The sequence below is a fragment of the Coniophora puteana genome (genome assembly GCF_000271625.1).
Source record: "Coniophora puteana RWD-64-598 SS2 unplaced genomic scaffold CONPUscaffold_3, whole genome shotgun sequence".
In the NCBI taxonomy this organism is placed as follows: Eukaryota; Fungi; Basidiomycota; class Agaricomycetes; order Boletales; family Coniophoraceae; genus Coniophora; species Coniophora puteana.
Window position 1 is genome coordinate 1,867,561 of NW_006913055.1, and position 20,149 is coordinate 1,887,709.

General features: G+C 50.7%; 8 protein-coding genes across 8 annotated transcripts; 4 read left to right on the forward strand and 4 right to left on the reverse strand.

Annotated features, from left to right (window-relative positions):
- Positions 1-977: 977 nt before the first annotated feature.
- CONPUDRAFT_151206 (uncharacterized protein) lies at positions 978-1,857 on the forward strand (the record flags this gene model as incomplete). Its single annotated transcript, XM_007767755.1, has 5 exons — positions 978-1,160; positions 1,236-1,277; positions 1,358-1,420; positions 1,476-1,577; positions 1,633-1,857. The coding sequence occupies 5 exons, from the start codon at positions 978-980 to the stop codon at positions 1,855-1,857; spliced, it is 615 nt and encodes a 204-aa protein (XP_007765945.1).
- Positions 1,858-3,869: 2,012 nt separating this feature from the next.
- On the reverse strand, positions 3,870-5,095 carry CONPUDRAFT_49632 (uncharacterized protein; the record flags this gene model as incomplete). The annotated part of the gene is made up of 5 exons (XM_007767061.1): positions 3,870-4,354; positions 4,411-4,562; positions 4,612-4,795; positions 4,851-4,968; positions 5,027-5,095. The coding sequence occupies 5 exons, from the start codon at positions 5,093-5,095 to the stop codon at positions 3,870-3,872; spliced, it is 1,008 nt and encodes a 335-aa protein (XP_007765251.1).
- Positions 5,096-5,596: 501 nt separating this feature from the next.
- CONPUDRAFT_163364 (SH3-domain-containing protein) lies at positions 5,597-6,669 on the reverse strand. Its single transcript, XM_007767756.1, has 4 exons — positions 6,305-6,669; positions 5,925-6,245; positions 5,831-5,870; positions 5,597-5,776 (listed from the first exon to the last, which is right to left on the reverse strand). The coding sequence occupies exons 1-4, from the start codon at positions 6,620-6,622 to the stop codon at positions 5,736-5,738; spliced, it is 720 nt and encodes a 239-aa protein (XP_007765946.1). The 5' UTR covers positions 6,623-6,669; the 3' UTR covers positions 5,597-5,735.
- Positions 6,670-6,797: 128 nt separating this feature from the next.
- CONPUDRAFT_151209 (uncharacterized protein) lies at positions 6,798-7,651 on the forward strand (the record flags this gene model as incomplete). Its single annotated transcript, XM_007767757.1, has 4 exons — positions 6,798-6,991; positions 7,064-7,272; positions 7,327-7,467; positions 7,527-7,651. The coding sequence occupies 4 exons, from the start codon at positions 6,798-6,800 to the stop codon at positions 7,649-7,651; spliced, it is 669 nt and encodes a 222-aa protein (XP_007765947.1).
- Positions 7,652-8,528: 877 nt separating this feature from the next.
- Positions 8,529-8,987, reverse strand: CONPUDRAFT_50999 (uncharacterized protein; the record flags this gene model as incomplete). The annotated part of the gene is made up of 2 exons (XM_007767141.1): positions 8,529-8,701; positions 8,759-8,987. Coding segments are annotated over 2 exons (402 nt in total), but the record flags the coding sequence as incomplete, so codon positions are not given.
- A 4,728-nt stretch (positions 8,988-13,715) lies between these two features.
- Positions 13,716-15,710, reverse strand: CONPUDRAFT_88471 (uncharacterized protein; the record flags this gene model as incomplete). Its single annotated transcript, XM_007767758.1, has 10 exons — positions 13,716-13,756; positions 13,806-13,930; positions 13,986-14,077; positions 14,130-14,313; positions 14,360-14,457; positions 14,860-14,937; positions 14,985-15,254; positions 15,308-15,468; positions 15,528-15,578; positions 15,629-15,710. The coding sequence occupies 10 exons, from the start codon at positions 15,708-15,710 to the stop codon at positions 13,716-13,718; spliced, it is 1,182 nt and encodes a 393-aa protein (XP_007765948.1).
- A 292-nt stretch (positions 15,711-16,002) lies between these two features.
- On the forward strand, positions 16,003-16,960 carry CONPUDRAFT_163367 (uncharacterized protein). Its single transcript, XM_007767759.1, has 3 exons — positions 16,003-16,141; positions 16,193-16,258; positions 16,311-16,960. The coding sequence occupies exons 1-3, from the start codon at positions 16,065-16,067 to the stop codon at positions 16,735-16,737; spliced, it is 570 nt and encodes a 189-aa protein (XP_007765949.1). The 5' UTR covers positions 16,003-16,064; the 3' UTR covers positions 16,738-16,960.
- A 336-nt stretch (positions 16,961-17,296) lies between these two features.
- Positions 17,297-20,125, forward strand: CONPUDRAFT_71012 (uncharacterized protein; the record flags this gene model as incomplete). The annotated part of the gene is made up of 9 exons (XM_007767237.1): positions 17,297-17,440; positions 17,489-17,683; positions 17,734-17,919; positions 17,969-18,034; positions 18,088-18,178; positions 18,218-19,304; positions 19,361-19,562; positions 19,619-19,945; positions 20,006-20,125. The coding sequence occupies 9 exons, from the start codon at positions 17,297-17,299 to the stop codon at positions 20,123-20,125; spliced, it is 2,418 nt and encodes an 805-aa protein (XP_007765427.1).
- Positions 20,126-20,149: the final 24 nt, after the last annotated feature.

Below are 20,149 nucleotides of genomic sequence, written 5' to 3' on the forward strand. Positions count from 1 at the left end.
ATAGACTTGGTGCCTTCACGGCAGATCCCGATTTAACACACTGGACGGCTGCCAAACGTGTAATAAGATATTTATCAGGCACAAAAGATCTTGGAATAATCTACCGCAGAAAAGCGAAATTGAGCCTAAAAGGGTATACCGATGAGATCGGATTTGATGCCGAACATATATGATCAGACCGGACGTGTTCTCCAATTCGGATTTTGCAAACCAATCAGATAGAATATCCGTATCTGGCTATGTATTCATGTTGACTGGGGCAGCTGTCACATGGAGATCAAAGAAGCAAGTCACTGTTTCGTTATCTATGACAGAGGCTGAATATATTACGATGTCATTCACAGCCCGAGAGGCTATGTGGATAAGAAACTTGCTAAATGAAATGGACTACAAACAAAAGAAGGCGGCGACGATATATGGAGATAATAAATCAGCCCTGTTGTTATCCGAAAACCCCGAGTTCCATGAACGAACAAAGCATTTTCAAATAAGGCATCATTATATAAGAGAAAGAGTCAAAAATGGTGATATAAAAACGAAGTACTGTCCGACCAATAAAATGATGGCAGACATACTCACCAAACCTCTCCCGAAACCAAGGCATAACAAGCACGTAGAAGGGTTCAGAATGGGCTCGGATTGAGGGGGAGTGTTGGGAATGAGAAATCATCCTCATGTCATTGACAACGCGTCCGAGACGTCGGGTATATTGGCATGGCCTAGAACCGCGTTGGAACTGCAGAATAAGCTCCTCTGTGGAGCGATTACTAAGAAACCTCCTGAATAGTCAATGGAGGCCCCTGAGAAAGATTCGATGGCAATCCGAGCCGCTATGCATGAGTTCATAATAATATATTAGTGAAACACAAAGGAGAAAGCTCCTAGCAGTCTATACAAACATTAGACTAGTATAAATGTAGTCCGAAAATGAAGCTAAAGAACATCAGCGCATTCACACTCATCCGCGCGAAACTAAAATGCTCAACAAGCATCTCCCTGTTAACTACAACACAGATGTTGACAACAAGGACCTGGCAGCCATGGAATCAGATGATTACAGCAAGTCTGGCATGTTTGAGGATGGAGATGCAGGCATTGATGAGGTGGATACTCTGGTAAGCTTGGCAGGGATGAAGTCTCATCAGTCAGCTCTCGCAAAGGTGAGTATTCACTCTCAACAAGGCATAGACTATCTTGTGTCTGACCTTTCCGAATCTATTAGCTTTGTGTCATAGTCGTTAAGATTGTCAGCTCCCCGGCTTGCTGACAAGCGTTTCGTGAGATTACTGCATGGATATATACCCCCCACATAACACTTGCAAATGGATACCCCGTCTGGTGGCTCATGCCTGTTCAGGATGTTCGTACTTGTTGGAACTCAACACATGCAATGATGGAACATGCTCTGGCACTTCACAGGGTAAGTACATTTTGTTTTGGCTTGAAGACATAGGCTCACATTCACTCAAACTCAGGCAATCAACATGTGGGTCAGCAAATGTGACGAGCTCTCCACGGAGTTTTCGATCTCTCCCGATGACTGGAAGCAGATCACAACACTTCATGTGTTGCTTCAGGTGCACTTCAGCTGTTCTGTTTCATTCATAGTTAGCCTTATGCTGGTGTCACTAGCCATTTACAACTACAACACGCTTGATTTGTACTGGGCAGGACCCCACACTTCCATGGGTACTGCCAAGCTACGTAACAATGCAGGAGCATCTGGAAATGTACATCCACAGCAATGACTTTGGCCTTGACATCCGCAAAGCTGCAGCCACTGGCAAAGCAAAGCTGACAAAATACTATGAGTTTGCAAAAGGGTGTCAGCATAATACTCTTGCTGTCGGTGTGTAGACTTTCTGTTATAGGATGCGCTTCAGCTGATGTCACATTCACAATCACTGCTATGGCCCCCTTTCCCTCCTTGTGTCTTGACACTTCTGCACATCTGCAGCATGTCACCCATTTATGCGACTTAACTGGTTTAACAAACTAGGAAAGTCCGAGTATGATGCAGCAGAGGACTTATTCCAACTGGTGTATGATGTTTATGCTACCAAGCATGCTCCCCAGCACTCCCCTCACGCATCGCCTGAGCCTCGGGCAATTGACTTGAGCGATCTCTTCACTTGCATGGGTTATCAGTACTGTATCAACAGGTAGATATACAAACGAGAAGTAAAGAGCTTTGGTTACCAGTGTGACTCATTTTCCGACAGTGTCCCAAGTCTGATGCAAGTCTTTATAGTCCTTGAGATGGAAATCTTCCCACTCATCCGCAACGTGACAAATGAGCTTGATGAGGCGCAAAGTCTGCTCCTTGGTCAGCAGCACTTCAAGCGTGAGCTCGGCAACTTCAAAGTCCAGCTGAGAGCAGAAAGGGCACCATGGGGCAAGACGTTTATTGTCCGCACAGGGTTTGGGGAAGTGGTCTCGGGAGAACTGCGAGAATGGTGTCATGTCAGGTGACATCTCAGTGTGAGGATGATACTTGATGCATATGTCATCCTTATTATATAGGTCTTGTGGCAACGATGATGCTTGAGGGTGCAATCAGCTCTGACTTGGAGAAGAATCATATATGTGCAGAAAAGCAAGACTCACGCGAAGTTTGTGAATCCCGAAGATCATTTAAGAAGCTTGTACCTTTGTTGTAGTTCCAATCCTCCTCTGGTAGGGGTGGAGGAGCTGCAGCTATAATTAGGCAAACACTTTGGGTTAGATGATAACAGAGTAACTAGAGGAAAAACACTTGCCTGGGTGTAAAAACAGACAATTTGCTGGGGGGCGAGAGGCAAAATCAGGCAAAGAATCATTGGCCTGTGATGGTCCCACAATGCTAGAGCTCATAGCTACATGTTCTCCTGCTTCCGCCGCTGCCAAAGATGCTAAAGCTGCAGCTGCCAGTGCCTGTCCTAATAATACTAGCAGTTAGATCTACTTGCAAGATTGAAACATAATACAAAGTTGACTCCATAAATCAAGTTAGTGCTTACTTTCCCTTAAAGACTGCATGTATACACTATCCTCCTCCTCACGGCACTGCTTCTTGGTGCATGCCTTTGTGTGTCAGCTGATCCCCTTCTCCTTGATCTGCTCAAAGCAGATGGGGCACTCAACTGTCTTGCCTCAGTCTGCCGGCATGTTGCTTAGATACACAGTGAAGCAGAAGGCCTGCCTTGACCACTACAAGCAGTCAAGCTGCAGGTATGCCTTATTGATGAAGTTGCAGGGAATCTTGCCTTTCAATCGCATTCCAACAACAATGCTCTGTTTGATGCAACTCTGATAGGGGTTATTCCGACGTATTGCAGCGACTCTCGATATATTGCAACTCTGCAAGCTTTATTTTGATCTACTGTAACAGCCCTACCTAGTTGTATCCCTGGAAGCTGTGTTTTGAAGCATTGTGATATGTGTGGTGAAGTGTGTCAAAACGGCACGTCATTGCAATGGACTTAGAGATTCTCCGACAGCACCTTAGCAGTTCCCCTCCAAACCCACTGTCTTATACAGTGATAGGAATTTTTGTGCTATTTTCCAAATGTCCCATTTTGTTTGTTAGTTGCTGGAGAGGTGGGACAGTGCCACTTAAGTCCGCTTGCCAGGTACTTGAGACATGGGACAAGCCACAGGTGAATGCTCGGCAAATTACAGTAATGAGAGATCAATTACCAAGGACAGTTCACCAGCTCAGGCAAATCATCATGAAACATGCAGTACTGCAATCAGACAACATTCAGACAACATAGTCGTGGTATGGACACATTAGAACAACAGCAAATTTGATACTTAAGAAAAGGGTATGGACTATCTGATGACACGTAGATCTGACTAGCAATACACATATGCAAACAGTAACTTCACTAGTATCCCGAATAGCTTGGGGGCCCTTGTTGTGCTCCTAGGGACGCACGGACTGCCGCATATGGGTCAGCATATTGCATCGTCCGACTGACTTGCGGGGGTTCTGCAGAGTCGGCAGCAGCCGGTGCATAGTTATGCGAGACACCACCAAATCCAGATGGGGCGGGATCGGAGAACGCGCCATATGCATCGATACTTTGTCGCGGGGCAGATGGCGGGGTTGCATAACCAGAGCCTGCAGCACCGGAGTAGCGATTTGAATCAGCAAACGGCGAGCTCATTGTGTTCGAGTTGTCGTATCGTGATGAAGGAGCTGGCGCAGTGACAGGCTGATACGCTCCTGTCTCCTCAGGCTCTTCCTCTGGCTCTGAGCCCTCCTCGAGGTCGGGCTGAGTGAAAGGAGGGTCACGTGGACGAGCAGCCGGTCGGAGGTTACCTCGGCGCCAATCTATGACAAGGAGAACAACGGAGGCAATCCAGAACGCTTTCAGAGTTATGAGCATCTCCAAGTGCCCAAGCCAGTGTGTTGAATGGACATACCGACTGCAAGCCAGAAAAAGACAGCTCCTGCTTTCTTCGTATCACACCAACCCGGAAGGGCATTCTTGAAGTCATCGCCGAGGCTTGCGTGGGGATCATTATTGGCGTCCTTGCATCCAGGTTCGGTCCAAGCTGATATCGTGGTTATGAATCTATATGACGGATTGAGTATGTGTTAGAGGTAGATGGGTTGGTGCGCACGCTATGAGCAAGCTGAAGGTGGACCCGGCACCTGTAAGGATGAAACCGACGCGTGGCTCTTTGAGGGCACGCGCAAGACGCGCGAATCGATCATATTTCTCGTACACGACGGGAACGAACATCATGAAGAGGGGTAGAATGATCCCGAGAACCGACAGAACGATGGCGAAGCCCGATAGGCCAGCTGAGTGATATGGGCAATCAGCGTCGTTATCAGTGTCTAACAAAGGAATACTCACATGGTCCGACGTGCCATTTCGCCTGAAAAGCAGCTACGCTAGCGAAGCAAGCCATGGCGAGGAAGTTGAAAAATGACTGTGAAATATGGAAGATAATGGCTGGCTTGGAAATGATCATCTATGAACGCATGACATGGGTCAGCAATGCGAAGGAAGAAGGACAGACGAGTATGAACCCATAGGGAGAGCACCCATATTGTAGGAACGAAGAGGAGAAAGACGAGGTAGCCGGTCCTCTGGTCCATGCAAGGACTCGGAAGAGGGAGAAGAACAAGGCATAGTATTACGTAACTAGAGGAAAGGAAGAAAAGGCTGCGGTTCAAATGGACTTACATCGTCGTCGTACGAGACCACGCCGCCATTGGCAACGCCTCCCGATAGGACAGACGGTATTGCCGAGGCTTTGCGTTTGGGTAGGATGCGGTCGAGGCCACCTTGGAGGGTGTCCATGAATGGCATGGTGTTATGTTATGATAACGAGAGCAGGGGTTGAGATCGTGAATGTGATCGTGAGGTCGTGAGGGCCAATATATACTGCGGGGGCACAAGAATAGGCGCAGCAGACGTCAGAGGCGTGGAGGTACTGCGCGATGAGTGAGGCAGGGCAGAGACGTCGGCGTTGGAGGGAATGACGCTGTGCTCCGGTCGTCACTGCCCAGCTTGGTAGACCGAGATACCGCGCTAGCCTGAGACCGATTCACGTGCCATGCATGTCTAGCTTACGTCACATCTCCGACTCGCACAGGATTGTCCTCAAATCCACAAGCTAAATGTTCTCCGAGTCCTCCAGTTATACACAGTAAATACAGTCCAGACAGAACCCCATGGATCATGTCCAGTGATAAATAGTAGAATATGATAACATTAGCATTGGCAGCTCGCAACTTAAAAGATGGCTCTGACGAGACCGCCGCCAATGGCAGAACCTGTGAAAGGCTGTGTTACTCGACTGCACGCTTGACAAAGAATCAAGTACAAACCTGCTCCAAACCCAACACCACCGGCAGCGGAATGGGCCATCTATAACAAATATCAGTGCACGGTCCCGCAGTCTAAGAATCTGTATGGACTTGCAGTATTCCCGTACTTTCCATACTTGCTCTTCTTTTCCGCCTGGCCCGGAGCCTGCTGGAGCCCGACCGAGTTTATGCCAGTCGTTGACGGAGGTGGTGTATCCGCTCCATGCAGAGCCGCTCCGAATGGCTTATAAGGCTTCTTGGCTGTTGTTACAGCTGTTGATGTGGGAGACGGGGCTGCCGTGGAGTCCACTTTCTCGACATGATTAGATGGGAAGAGACCCTCCTTTCCTCTAACTCGCCCTGACCACCAGTCTGCGTTCTTCTGAGAGACGAGCTCGATAAGCTCTCCGGATGAGAAAGACAAGTCATTGGACTCCTAATGATACATCAGCCATGTGGATCACCTGTTGACTAATCACGGTGGTATGTACGTACAGCACCATCCTCGTTGTAAGCCCAGAGCGCGCGGACATAGGTGGCCGAAGTAGATACAACGGGCGGAGGCGGGGGAACAGTGCGAGGGGCACTGATTCCGGATGGGTGGGTAGCTACCGGAGGTGAAGAGACGCGGACGTGAGTGGTTGTAGAGGATATAGAAACCGTGACTGGAAGCTTGGAAACGATCGAGTTCATGGTTGCAGCGTCTTCTGGGGATATGTATCCCTGGGACTCGAGAAAGGCAGCATTGTGCTGGATCTGCGCGGCGACATGGGCAAGAAGAGCGGCAGTCTGGGGGTCAGATGGGGCGTTCATGACGGACAAAAGCAAAAGAAAGACAAGACAAGGTTAGCAACAAGGACAGTGTTGGGTGTTGTCACTCAGAGAACGCCGGCGTTTATCAAAGGTGCTGTGGAGATCATGTGATGTGCCAGGACGCGTCTGAGCTCAGATGAATCTTGGAAACTGAGATCTCCTCCAAAAGTTAGATATGCCGTCCGTCACAGCCATCAGCGCCCCACCGACGTTCGTCTCCCCAGAGGAGCACCAGCAGCTGGTCGCATCCACCCCAGACTCTTTCAGCGACATTCCCGCCGTCCTCAGACACCAGCAGCCCGATGTCGCCGTCACCCTCGATCCTCCCCTCGAAGGCTTCTCCCCGCAAGACGCAGCCAACGGCGTTTTGTACGTCACAGAAAGGTACTTATCAACAACCCTCTCATTTGTGGCTGCATCATCTCATCCTATCCATTGTAGGACTCTGGCATTCGTGTCATCCACCGGAAAGGGCTTTGAGATACAATACCCTTCAATAACACTCCACGCCATTTCTCGCGCAGAGTCTGGCCCTTCTATTTACTGTCAGCTCGACGAAACGGACGAGAACCAACACCCCCCGGCGAATGATGATGAGGGTTTTTCTGCCATGAGAGAATTAAACATCATCCCACAGGATCCTAACTCATGTAAGCTCGCACACTTTGCACTCACTTAACATCTAATCATTGTTCCTTTACCAGTAGGAGATATATTCGAAGCCATGTCTCTCTGTGCTTCACTTCATCCTGACCCAAACATGTCCGATGAGGATGAGGATGATGCCTTCATCTCCAGTGACGGCAACTTTGAGACTTTCACTGGTGGCGAAGGCGAAGAACTCAGTGAAGTAGGGAGGGTGCGCAGTGATTTCACCAGCAACAATCGCTATACTCCTTACTAGTCTTCTTCTACCCCAAGGCTGCCCTCCAACATCTTGAATCGATAATCTACAATCCCTTCGAGCGTACAGACGGCGTAAACGGTCATGCAGACGAACCCGAATCACACGATCCTCATTCAGAATAAAATTATCCACAGGGTCTCAGTGGTCTGGTCCTTAACCAATCAAATCATTTCTAGTAGGCCTCAATTATACAATAGTAATGCTTGTAATCAAAAAATCACGATTCTTTGTGTCGTACATCGGCAGAAAGCATCCTCATCGGCGCCACAGTCGGAAGTGGTCCCCAATCAAACGACGGTGCAGACATCGATTGACTGGGACTTGGACCTTTCTTGATAGGAATTGGCTTTTGGTGATACTTCACGCCACTTCCTGTTCGATGTCGTGTAGGCGAGGCCCCATCACTGCTGCTAAATGAAGGCGATGGTGGTGAAGAGAACTCCGGTTGTGTGCCAGGGAAAGCAAATGGAATCGGCATGAATGGCGGTGGCGTGCTAAACTCTGTCTTAACCGTCTTCTCGGGCGTCGGAGGGAACATTGGCTCTGACGAGCTGGCCTGCGTATTGAGCAATGGCTCTGATCGAGCACTCAGCAAGGCACGTTTGAGCCTCTGGGCAGAGCGCTCAACATTCAAAGCCGCCGCAGTCGTTACGGCTATGCGGGATGTTGCAACTGTATCCTCCCTTGATGGCAGTTTCGAGAGGCCAGATTCTCGAGTTTTATCAGTGATAGCAAGACGATTGAGGCGATCTCTCAGATCATTGACATTCGCAGTTTGCTGGTTGATTGCGGTGTCGATGTTACGGAATGCTCTGTTCATCGTATCGATCGACGGCGCCCTGTTGCCCCAAACACGTCAGAATCGCATACGTCAAAAGACAAGAAACTCGTACTTGAGCGATGGTCTTCCCGTCTTGACCTCGCCGAGTCTCTTCTTTGAGAGACGAAGATGATCTTCTAATTTCTGAACGCGATCTCGAATCGCCTGTGCGGAAGCGATTACATTATAGACCAGTACGGGAGCTTGTGAACACGTACGCGGATCTCTCTGCGCAACTGTGCTTGAGTCTCAAGATGTTCTGGGCCCAGCGTTCTTGCCTTTAGCATCTTGGCAAACTCTTTATCACTCTTGGCTTTGTTGAAGCGAATGATCTCTTCCTTCCTAGTCCCAGCTAGTGGCGCAATTGTCAGTTCGCAGTTATCACCATTGGAAAGAAAGCGATAGAAACCTTTGAGCATGCTGCTTTCGAGCCCGCGCAGTGATCGGCGCATGCTTGTAAGCTGTTCTTCCAACTGTCTGACGTCGGCCTGAATCCCATTGAGAAGCTGTCCACATTTCAATGCGTCTCCGACGAGCAATTTTTGGGGCCCAGTGAGGTCCTGGAGGGTGCTCAAATGAGGAGAGTGCTTTGAAAGCTCTTGGGTCTCTCGAGAAGCCCGTCCTGCCAGCTCCCGTAACTAAGAGTAGTCAGAATATGTGAGACAGACGAAAATAACGAACTGACCGACTCCAGGTCCTTCCCGAGCGTAACAAATAGTAAGGTACACTCAGCTTGCATTCCTGTTTCTACCTGCGCTTCTGGGGTTGACATAGAATGCTCGGGTTTGGATGATTGCAACAACGGTGTTTGTGACGGGGTCGCAGGCAATGCGCCGGAAAATGGCTTGGACCATGCGCTCCCTTCTTGCGAAGGTAGAGTGGCTGGCTTTCCAAATAGATTTGATGAGCCCGTCGCCTTGGATGAAGAAACCGTGCCTATGTTATTGTCACCATTCGGAAGATGCATATTGGAGGGGTTGGACAGAGGACTCGAAGCTGCGGGAGCAGGAGATGCCGAAGTGCGTTTGGCGAGAGGAGTAAATGCGGAAAACGGCTGTGCCGTGGTACCCGAAGCGACAGGACCTGTATCCTGAGTAGAAGCACCCACGTCGAGCTGCTTTGACAAAGGACTAGGCGTCGCAGGTGAGGCGGTAAAGGAGCGAGGAGCTGGGGTTAATGCTGGGGAAGGGTGAGTTGGAGCAGACGTAGCTTTACGTTCGCTACCTTCCGTTGATGGTTTGCCGCTGAAAAGTCCTCCGAAGGAATCCGTCAGTGATGATGGAGTAGCAGGTAAGCTTGAAGGAGGTTGAACGGGTTTCGCAGGAGGTTTCTGATCGTTCGCGATACTCTTGGAATCTGCACTGGTACCAGCTGTGAAGTCTCCGCCAGCGGGTTGCAGCGACGATGTTTCTGGAGATTTGCCCTTCTCCGTATCCTTCTGGTCCGAGCCTTTTGTACGAAGAAGGTCTCTGAAAGACTTCGTCTCAGGCTTCGAAGCTGCTGTGAGTGTGTTTGCTCCAGAAAATGCGGCGAATCCACCTGTTGGTGGAGCAGTTGGGCCTGATGGTGTCGACAGTGACGAAGCTCCAAGCGATGATTTTGATAGCCCACTCCCCAAAGACGGTTGGCCAAACGACGAGGATCCAAAGGCGGGCTGCGAGGGCGCTTCGTTAACCTTCGTAGTGGGTGCATTTGCAAAGGCGGAGGTAGGAGTCGTTTTCGTCGGATTCAAGAACGGTGAGTTTGTCGAGATACTTCCCCCGAAACCGAACCCGGATGCTAGAGCAGGGGTAGCTTTGGCGGAAGATTGCTCAATCTGGGACTCTAACTCGGGAGAAAGCAGCCCGTCTTCATCTTCGTCATACTCCGCTTCATCGTCTTCGCTCGCCTCGCCGTCCTCGGAATCTTCATCTTCAGAGTCCAACTCTCCGTCTTCGATGCTCCCTTGTTCGTCACCTGAGTCAGGGGGCTGTGACCCCTCTTTCGGAGCTACGCAAGGACATTCAATAGAAACCAAAATCAGTATGCACTATGCAACTCACCCGTAGCTTTCGTTGTAGAAACTGGTGCCTCTGAACCAGAAAACGCCGATGATGCACTGCCTGAAGGGCGCGAAAAAGCGGAAGGAAATGTCGCTTGCGAACCAAATACTGACTTGTTCGAAGAACTAGAACCAAATGCAAAAGATGACTTGGCATCCTTGCTGGTTTCGACCGTAGCCTTGGTCTCGGCCTTAGTATCTCTGGGCGTGCTAGCGTCATCGGACCGTAAAAGATCACTGAAGGATTTGCCAGTAGAAGCCGGGGTAGCCGAGAACGTACTGCCACCTGAGAAAGCAGCGAATCCACCGGATGGAGGCTCGGAAGGTTTGGGCGCTGCTGGAACGGCTTGTGAAGCGAAGGGTGAGCCCTGTGTTTTGCCAAAACTTGATGCACCGAATGCGGGCGCACCAAAGGGTGATCCGCCAGAAGCAGAGAAGGCCGAGAAGCCCCCAGAAGAAACAGAAGGCTTATGTGTCGTTGAAGCAGATTGACCACCAAAGACCGAACCTTGGGATGGCTTACCGAACGACGATGCCCCAAAAGAAGACGTGCCGAAAGAGGAGGCACCAAATGCTGACGTGGTTGCACTCGGTTTGATAGTGTCTCCCGAGCTCGAAGCAGTAGCAGAAGACGAGGGGGTGTCTCCCGAGAGTGCAAACGCGGAAGTGCTGATTGGCTTTGAAGGATTAGAGAAAGGCGAATCTTTGTTGAGTGCTTTCCCGAACCCGATGCCAGGCCCAAGAGACAGTGTGGGTGTGGCGCTTTCATCCGGTTTCGACGCCAGACTAGGGGCCGAGCTTGGTGTGGAGGCCGTCGTTGGCTGCTGAGACGGTTGTACGGTCGCTTGCATATCGCTGTCCATATCTGATTTCTCCTCATCTGCTGTGACGTTGCTAGTATCAGCATTGCTCTCTCCCTCTTTTGAACGCAACATATCAGTGAACGACCCTGTGGAGGCTGGTGTGGAAGATCCGAAAGCACCTTTGCCCGCAAATGAAGCGAACCCTCCAAATGACGAACTCGACGCCGGGGGCGTTGACGAAGCAGGTTGACTGCCGAAAGGAGAGGAAGACGCAGAAGGTTTGCCAAATGCAGAGGTACCAAAAGGTGAAGCACCAAAAGACGGTGTACCAAAACTTGATTTACCGAAGCCCGATGACGTTGCGCTTCCCGCGGCTTGTGTGGGGGCAGAAGATAGTGCGAATGCCGACGTGGGAGGTGTCTGGGGTGGGTTTGCGAAGGGTGAATCTTTACTCAAAGTCTGTCCAAAACCAAATCCAGAGGTGGGCGCTTGCACAGGCCGAGGAATTGCAGAGGGCTTCACCGGGATGGCTTCGGGAGGAGGCGATGGAGGAGTCGCTTGATTATCCATCTGTTCGAGAGGTTGCATAGACATCCCTTGCATATCCATCTGCATGTCGGTGGCATCAAGAGCGGTTTTTGCTTCGCTGGATACCATGCCAGGATACACCTTGCCCCCAACATTAAGGACATGCCAACCAAGCAATGAACCGTCGGATGCGTAAGCAAACATGACGGGGGAAGCGGGCAACTCGACTGGTTCTCCGGATGCTGTTGTGTAGTTGTACGGGGATGTACCGGTCAGATCCACATCGAGACCAATGAGTATAGTATCATTCATCTCTTGGTCCAAAGGTAAACTAGGTGTTGAGGTTTCCTCTAGGGATAAGTTGTGCCAACTCTCATCAGACTCGGCGTTGATCCGAGCTATGGCGCCTATGTCAGATGAGGTGCTGTCACCCAAGAAAATGAGGAACTGCGCTGGCTCCCAGTTCTTGAAGGTAACAGGGAAGGGGCCAGGCGGCCGTAAACCGGGGAAGGGGAGGTACGGACTTGCCAGCTTAACATTGGTCGCCGCATTTGTTTTCGAATCCAAAGTGACTATGTAGTGGTGTTGATCTGCGTCGGGTGCCAATGCTCCGCGTGCAGCGTAGATGACGAGGAATGAAGAATTAGTCAACCAAGAGATAAAGATTGCGCTCAGGGAACCAGTGGCTTCGGGTTTTGGAAAGACGTTCCTGAGTACCGGGCTCGCCTCGGGATTATAGGTGACTATATCACCGCTTTGAAGACCCACAGCCAGAAGCTTTCCCTTGGGCGACCACGACACTGCATCCGCAGTTGTCGTTAGTGAATAGGACATGAAAGAGACAGATGACTCACGAGCAGAAGGGCTAGTTTCTGGAGATTGCCCTGACTGAAGGACTGTTACCAGTCTAGACTGGCGCACATCGAGAATTTCTACGGCTTGTGGGGAATCTGCATTTCCTCTCAATACAGCAACGAGATTTGGCAAGTCTTCTGGGTTCGGTACGAGTGACAGGATCTTGGCGTTGCTTGAGTGAGAGAAGACGTGAATAGGGCCGGAAGATTGATCTCCGGTGGTACGAAGCGCGTCAACGTCAAACAGGGCTATTGAACCATCAGCGAGGGCAACAAGAACTCGAGTGTCCTTGCATGCAAAAGATACGAAGACAGGCGTCTTTCCCTCGAGCGACAGTCGACGTCGTGGGGTAAAGAGTGGGTGTTCCTCCCCACTGGGTGCGGACGAAAGGGCGTCACGGAGGTCAGCGAGAGGAGAAAGGATGAGCGCTAGATTCTGATCAGGTCAAAGTTCGTTCTCGAAGAATGTAGGGACGCACATGTGCCCTCGTCAGTCCAGACTGCGGCAGCAAACCATCCCATGGAGTTGCCCACGGAAAACAAGGCTGCTTTACCAGGTGCTTCATCGAGGTTGACTGGGCCTGATGAGAGTCTTATTCGAGCGCGTTTATTCAGGAGACGAAGCGCAAGGAACTATAGGCAGAGGTTAGGTGGGCAGGTGGCAGGCTTCAACTGTAGCAGGACTCACGTCGGCATCCCGCTCGGTGGCATCGGTGGAGGTGAATGTGACCTGAGGCGGGGAGACAGAGCTTAGAGAGACAACAGTGGGCGATTCTGGTTCAGTGTCCATTTTGTTGGTCGTAACTTGTCGTGGAATGAGGAAAGAAAGAAAGAAATGGGCGAGTCAGTTGGGTCGACCGGCGCCGACTTGCAATGACTTCAGCCAATAACTCGGAGTCGGAACGAGGCAACCCCTGGCTTCCTCCACGTGATCGCGGCATAATATGAAATTTCAACTGGCGCATCCCTGCCATGCAGTCGCACTCAAGTTTCAACTCAAGGTCTCTAAAAAGGTGCAAATATCACGACGCAGTGGCTACACTCAATGTCGAATCCGCGTGCATTGAATGGGATCTACTAGTTACATGGGCATTATTTGTTTAATAATCTACGACCCCATAGTAAGCTCTCATCAGAGGCTCATGCTCCTGATTTCCAATAGGCAATGTCACCATCGACCACTAAAACAGGTCAGCGGACTATTGAAATAGGTTGGGAGGTGTGACTTACTCTCGTAGGGCTTGCCTTGCTGCCTCAGCTTCCCGGCCGCCTTCACCGTCGATTCGCTTCCGTGCTCCTTCAAGTCATCGTAGCTCATGATTTCACCACAGACGAACTTGCTCTCAAAGTCCGAACTTTGATCAGACGTCAGCTCATCGAGCAGTACAGCGGACTCCGCAAGCCACTCACTGGATCACACCAGCAGCTTGAGGAGCCTTCGTCCCTTTCCGGATTGTCCAAGCCCGAACTTCATCTGGCCCACAGGTGAAGTAACGGATAAGCTGAAAGGACGATCAACACCGTCCAACATAACACTCTCGCAAAAGCACCAACCTCAAGGCTTGAATAGCCTGCCTGCATGATCTTGCCAAGCGAGCTTTGAGCGCCAGCTTCTTTCTGGGCTTCCTCCTTCTCCTCATCGGAGAGCCCCACCAGCCGTTCCTCCATTGCAACGGAGAAAGGAATAAGGGGATCGCCAGGGTTGTTTGTGTCAATCCACGCTTTGATCTTCGGTAGCCTGGCTGACAATTAGGGTGGTCCACAAAAAAAGAGACAAAACAAACCATTTATTCTTTTTCCGTACAAAGTCCCGCTCGCTAAGGTTAACGAGGTAGGTCACAGGCTTCGCCGTCAACAGTGAAAGCCCGTTGACAACTTCGATCTGCCATTCCGTTTAAGCACGCAGTCATGATACGATGTTGGCAAAATTGTTCACCTATCAGAGTAGTGTCAGTCGCATCATGGTAAAAAGGGAATAAGCATGTTCAGAAAAGGATTTGTTCTCATAGAGTGTTGGGGCGTTACTCCCTTCTCGAAGAGCTGGGTTATCGAGCAGATGCTCTTTTTCATCTTGCAAGAAGCAACGGATGGAACGTTAATCACCTGTACAAACAGAGGGTAAGTAGTCAATTCCCAATGCATCATAGGTTCAAGGTAAAATCAGCATGAAGTAATTTATTTCAAAGGGACGGGCGTTACTCCGCCCTCGACGAGCTGGGTTATTCGAGCAGATGCTCTTTTTCATCCCAAAAGTGTGGCAACAAAAGGAAACGCAGACGCGCACCTCTTTGTTAGACCAGTCAGCCTTCCGGACGTCCTTCTTGTCCTCGGTAAGGGTGGTAAGAACCCTCTCTACTGTTGCCTGATATAGTTGAATGGAAAGGGCACGCTGAAGAGCGGAGGACGTACGATCTCCTCCTTCTTCTGCCTGTCTGCAAGACTGTTGTTTCCGAGAGCACGGCCACCTCTCTTCATTCCCTCGAGGTGTTTTTGCACCCACTCAATATCTTTGAGGCGGAGCTCAGTCTGAATGATCTCCATGTCACGAAGAGGGTTGACTTCGCCCTCGACGTGAATGATTTCGGCATCGTCGAAGGCGCGAACGACTTGGAAAATGCCGTCGACGGCACGGACATGAGACAAAAACGCGTTTCCTAGACCTGCACCAGTGGAAGCACCCTATTGGTTTTGCATGAGGGCTGAAGAAATTTTCGTATTTTTTTTTTACTTACGGCAGTCAAGCCGGCAATATCGATGCAAGTGAGGAATGCAGGGATGCGTGAAGCGGGTTTGTAGGTTTCGCAAAGCCAGTCAAAACGGGTATCGGGGACGGGAATACGGGCCTCTTCCGGGTTAATGGTGGCATAAGGGAAGTTGGCGGCCTTGCCGAGATCTGATAGAGAAAACAAAAGGTTAGAGGATGAAGGGAGGTGGGTGGAGGAGTGTACGAACCGGTGTTGGAGAGAACGTTGAAGAAAGAAGACTTTCCAACATTAGGGAGACCTGAAGAAAGATGAATTTTGGGGGCGGAGGCTGAATGGAAAGAGACGAACCTACGATGCCGATCTTGAGGTTGTTGCTGGGACGGCCGAGCAGCTGCTTTTTCTCCTGGGCGGGGGCCTTTTTGGGGGGCATCCTCTTTTTTATTCTCGCTGGGGCGGAGGCGGAAAAGAACCTGCAGCCGGGAGGAAGAGATGGACTCGTCAACGCGGTCTGCAATCGATCTATCACTCCCATCCCAGGCAAGACGAAAAAAAAATGAGGAATACAAGATTAGCAAATATCGATGGTAAATTGCATAAATAGCAACCTTTCGGCTATTCTGATTGCCACAAATAGGCATAACCGCGGCATTGCTATCGGTGCCTTGTTAATATTATTATTATTAGCGGCTGCGGTGACGAGACTCCATGCTCGAGTAGGCGCTCGTTCCTCCACCAGTCACCCTCGACGCTCAGCTCGCCACCGCACCGCTGCCCGTCTCATCCGATGAAGTGTGTCTACCTCCTCGTCCTCGCTCTCTCCTCGTCTGTCGCCTATGGCCAGAGGGTAACCGCCACCGACGCGTATGCCATTATCTTCGTATCTCTCTTCTTCTCCATCTGATTTACTCCAAGGTACGGCGATATCATAGTCGAATCCGTCACCGAAGATGCCCTCGGTGACCCCACCACACTGATACTGTATGCCCACACCATCTGCTTCATTTTTAAATCGCTCTTATGATTCTACCAGTTCCACTATTCCTGCATCCACCACCGCAAGGTCAGCAACAGCTACTGGAACAACCACAGTAAGAACGGCCACTACGGCCGCCACGGCTACCACCACTGCCGCACCTAATCCCGGTCAAGTCGAGACACCTGGCCAGGGTGGCGACGCGGGCGACCCCACCCCGTTCACCTACACCACTACCGATGCAAACGGCAACTACGTTCAGCGCGTAGGCACCTTTGAACCCACCGCCCCCGCCACCGCTCTTCCAAACCCAACGACCACCGGCGTCATTCTCCAGTATAGCTCTTGGCTCGCCCTGGTAGGCACCAACACCATTGCTGCCTCTGGAGGCGCAGCTCCCGCTTGGAATCCATCTCGGGGATGGTATGGAGCTGGTTTGAGCATCATCGCCAGTGTGGCTGGCGGAATTTGGATCTTTCTCTAACATGTTTGACTGACATGCTTACTCGACGGACTCTTCACGAGACGCCATGGTCTTTCCTTGAAAGTTTGACGGACAGACTTGTATACACTCAGCATGATATCATCGTTACTTTATTCCCTTTGACGAGTCCGCTACTTATTCTTACGACTTGTTTCGTTAGCTGGTTTTGTTCGCGCTTTTAGTTCAAGTAGGATTATCCACAGTAATATTGAGTATCACTCTCAGACCTTGGTGGATCGGTATGAAAATGAGATGCAGGTGGTGCACGACCACTTGAGAGTGTGTAAGATGGCATCGATCAATCCGTCAGGTTTGTCAATGACGCAAAATCAGCTGTCCGCATTGACATTGACATACATGAGATGAGATGAATTGCGTCAGGATATGTACCTCAAGGTGCGGCAGGTTGCACTGATTCGGGAGTACAGGCCCGGCGCTTGTTACGCGTTACCGGTACCCCTTACCAGCTACCAACAAGCAATTGCTCCTCGTCTTGTTCCTCCTCATAATCAGCATATATACTGTAATTCACACCCGTTTCCAACTTCAGCCAGCTACTATGGGTGATAGCCCAGCGGATCTCATCGCCATTCTCTATGTTATCGAATCCTCTGTCGTCCTCGGCTCGGAATGGTCCCACATTAACACAGAGTACTTAACCCCCATGCTCAAGCGTCTACAGGAAACACACACTAACTACCAGGTAAGCTATTCCCATTGCCCTCCATCCTGATCTCAAGCCTTTCTCGAGTTTCGGCTAGGTTTAGTCACTTATGGTCCTTCAGACGCCTTTCCCTCTCCACTCTTGGCCAAACACTTCTTTACCCCGCCCCATGTACTCACCAAGGTCCTTCAAGAAGACCCAGAGGCAGTCGGCATAGGACAGACAACAAATGGAGGTAGCGCAGGCCTTTGCGCACTGGAAGGAATGGTGGCTGCCATTGAAGTGAGTCCGCATGCTCTCTTCCTGCTAACTTTTGACATATCTCTGTCCAGCTGTTTGATATGCTCAAATCCTACACCAAGACTGCAGCAAACCCTCCAGCAGCAGCCAAGTCTCTGACATCCTATTTGGTGCACGTCGCTGCTTCCCCAGCTGATGACAGCCAAAATCCAAGATGGAACACTCTGCCCCACCTCGATGCCGTTACGTGGGACTCTCTAGCCTCAGAGATAAAGAGTGTAAGAATGTCAGTCTTTGGTAGACTCGTGTGCTCATGCTCCTGTCTAGAGGAACATAAAGTTTAACTTGATAAGCCTAAAGCAAATTCCTCAGTTTCAGGAGCTGCAAGCAGCAGTAAGTCACCAGCGATTGAACGTTGAATGTAACGCGTTGATGCTTGTACGAAGATATCGGGAGGGGATGCTCAGCAACCCTGGTTCAACGTCAGGAAGTCGCATACACTTCACCTTTCCGGCTTCCCCATTCCAATCAAAAGCCGTAAGTCCCCGAAACAATCCATAGCCACATCTCATCTAGCCCTAGACGTGAAACGACCCAGCGAAGTCAAGCCAGTAGACTCAGGTCCCGAGTCCAAGCGGCAGCGAACGTCTCGCATTTCTTCCGAGTCTCCTTCAAAGCCCTCCCCCGCTTCGCCAGCCGTTGCTCCTGTATCGACCCCCAAGCAGGCGCCTGCTCAGCCCAATCCCCAGACTCAACCTAGTCCTCAGATTCAACCTAACCCCCAAGTTCAGCCTAACTCCCAGACGCAGCCTATGTCCCAGACGCAGCCTAACCCTCAGATTCAACCTACTCCCCAGATCCAGCCTAATCCTCAGATCCAGCCTAACTCCCAGGCTCAGCCGTCTGGCCCCCAAGACCTAGCCCGCCCCAAACCACCTGCTGCCACATCATCCACTGCCGGGTTTGCGACCCTTGTACAGCGACTGAAGTTGCTCGAACAAGAGACGGAAAGTATCAAGACGCAAATCGCAAATGCTCAGAGCGCAGGTCAAACTCAAGTCCTGGAAAGTCTGAGGAAAGACCAGGCATTAAAGCTTCAGCTCGCACACAAACTCAAAACTGTCATCGCAAATCAGTGGGAAGCAATACAAAAGGCTCGTCAGTCCGCTGGACAGGCGGCAAAACAGCAAGCGCTTTCAGATGGTGCCTCAACGTCTGTACCAGCTGGAGTCCCTCCCCCCAATGAGACCTCCATTTTACCACAAGATGCTCAAGCTCAGGGAAAGAATACTCAGCCACCGTCCCAAAGTTCTCAGGCCCTACTGTCCTTCATGCACAATCGCACAGGTGGCAATGGGCAGGCGGGCCCTTCGAATGTTGCTCAAATGCCACCAGATGTTGCCGAACAAATGAAGAAGCTCATCAATAACCAAGGAATACGTCCACAGAGTTTGACTGGCCCTTCCTCCTCAACATCTGCTGCCCCATCCGCTCCGCCTGCCCCGCCTCCTTCGGTAACTCAGACCGGCCAGGCTCCTCTGCAAGCAGCGAACAAAGTCCCTCAATGGTGGCAAGGTATTGTCAACTGGACAGCAATGATATCGAATTCCCCAATGCCTGCTTCATCCCGATTTACAGCTGCCATAGCAGGAATGGGGGACATGTACGTCGATGCCTTTTGGCTTTGAGATTGCTGTTCACCGAAGCGCGTCCTTACAGGAAACTCGAGACTTGGCCAAAGCATCTCAACCTTCACGTCTCCCAACAACAAATCGTTGGAAACACCGAGTTTCAAACTTGGGCCAGACGGACCAGCGGTGTTCTGGTACAACTCAAACCAGTAACACCACCTGGCTCAGACCCAAAGATCAACGAGCCATCGTTTCAAAATCTGATAAAGATTCTGAGTGAGAGACGTGTGGTGCGTTATCCTACTCTACTCCAACAATCTGATCCTCAATGTGGGTTATTTCTCAGTATGCCACAGCCAGCTGGATGTTACCATCTGGTTCAGAGACACCGAACCTCCTTCTGTTCGCTGTTCCGGGAAACGGTTTGATAGGAGCCGCCTTCCCTTTGACTGGATTCTCTCAGCCTCCTCGGCCAGAGAACCCGAAGAATCAGATGGCCGATCTCATGCAACGTCTCCAGCAAGTAGACCCGGCACGCAGGCCTCAAGTCCTCGCTCAGATGGAACGGATCCGGCAGCATCAGCTTCAAACCCAACAACTTACTCCGCCGCAGCTTCTACAAGAGCTGTCCAAGGTCATTGCAAGTGCCATTAATCAACAGAATCATTCCATGGTAAGTATACATTTTTACTTCCGTGTCCCTCTCTCGACATATGCTCACGCCAATCGACAGGGTATGGTCAGTAACGGAGCCACAGGGGGCATTGGAGCTGTCAATCCTGAGATGATGCAGTCGTTCATGCAGCGACATGATGCTTCTGGGATGCAGGGGATGAGACCTCCGCAAAACTAAGGTGACATCCCTAGGGTCCGCTCG

Bases quoted from the DNA above. Each gene is read 5' to 3' on its own strand.
- CONPUDRAFT_163364 (XM_007767756.1), bottom strand. From the start codon at position 6,622: ATGAACGCCCCATCTGACCCCCAGACTGCCGCTCTTCTTGCCCATGTC. The intron at 5,871-5,924 runs GCAAGTCCATAC...TATTTGTTATAG, and splicing joins ATGGAAAGTACGGGAATACT to ATGGCCCATTCCGCTGCCGG. The intron at 5,777-5,830 runs GTTTGTACTTGA...AGCCTTTCACAG, and splicing joins TGGTGTTGGGTTTGGAGCAG to GTTCTGCCATTGGCGGCGGT.
- CONPUDRAFT_163367 (XM_007767759.1), top strand. From the start codon at position 16,065: ATGAAGTGTGTCTACCTCCTCGTCCTCGCTCTCTCCTCGTCTGTCGCC. The intron at 16,142-16,192 runs GTATGCCATTAT...ATTTACTCCAAG, and splicing joins AGGGTAACCGCCACCGACGC to GTACGGCGATATCATAGTCG. The intron at 16,259-16,310 runs GTATGCCCACAC...TGATTCTACCAG, and splicing joins GACCCCACCACACTGATACT to TTCCACTATTCCTGCATCCA.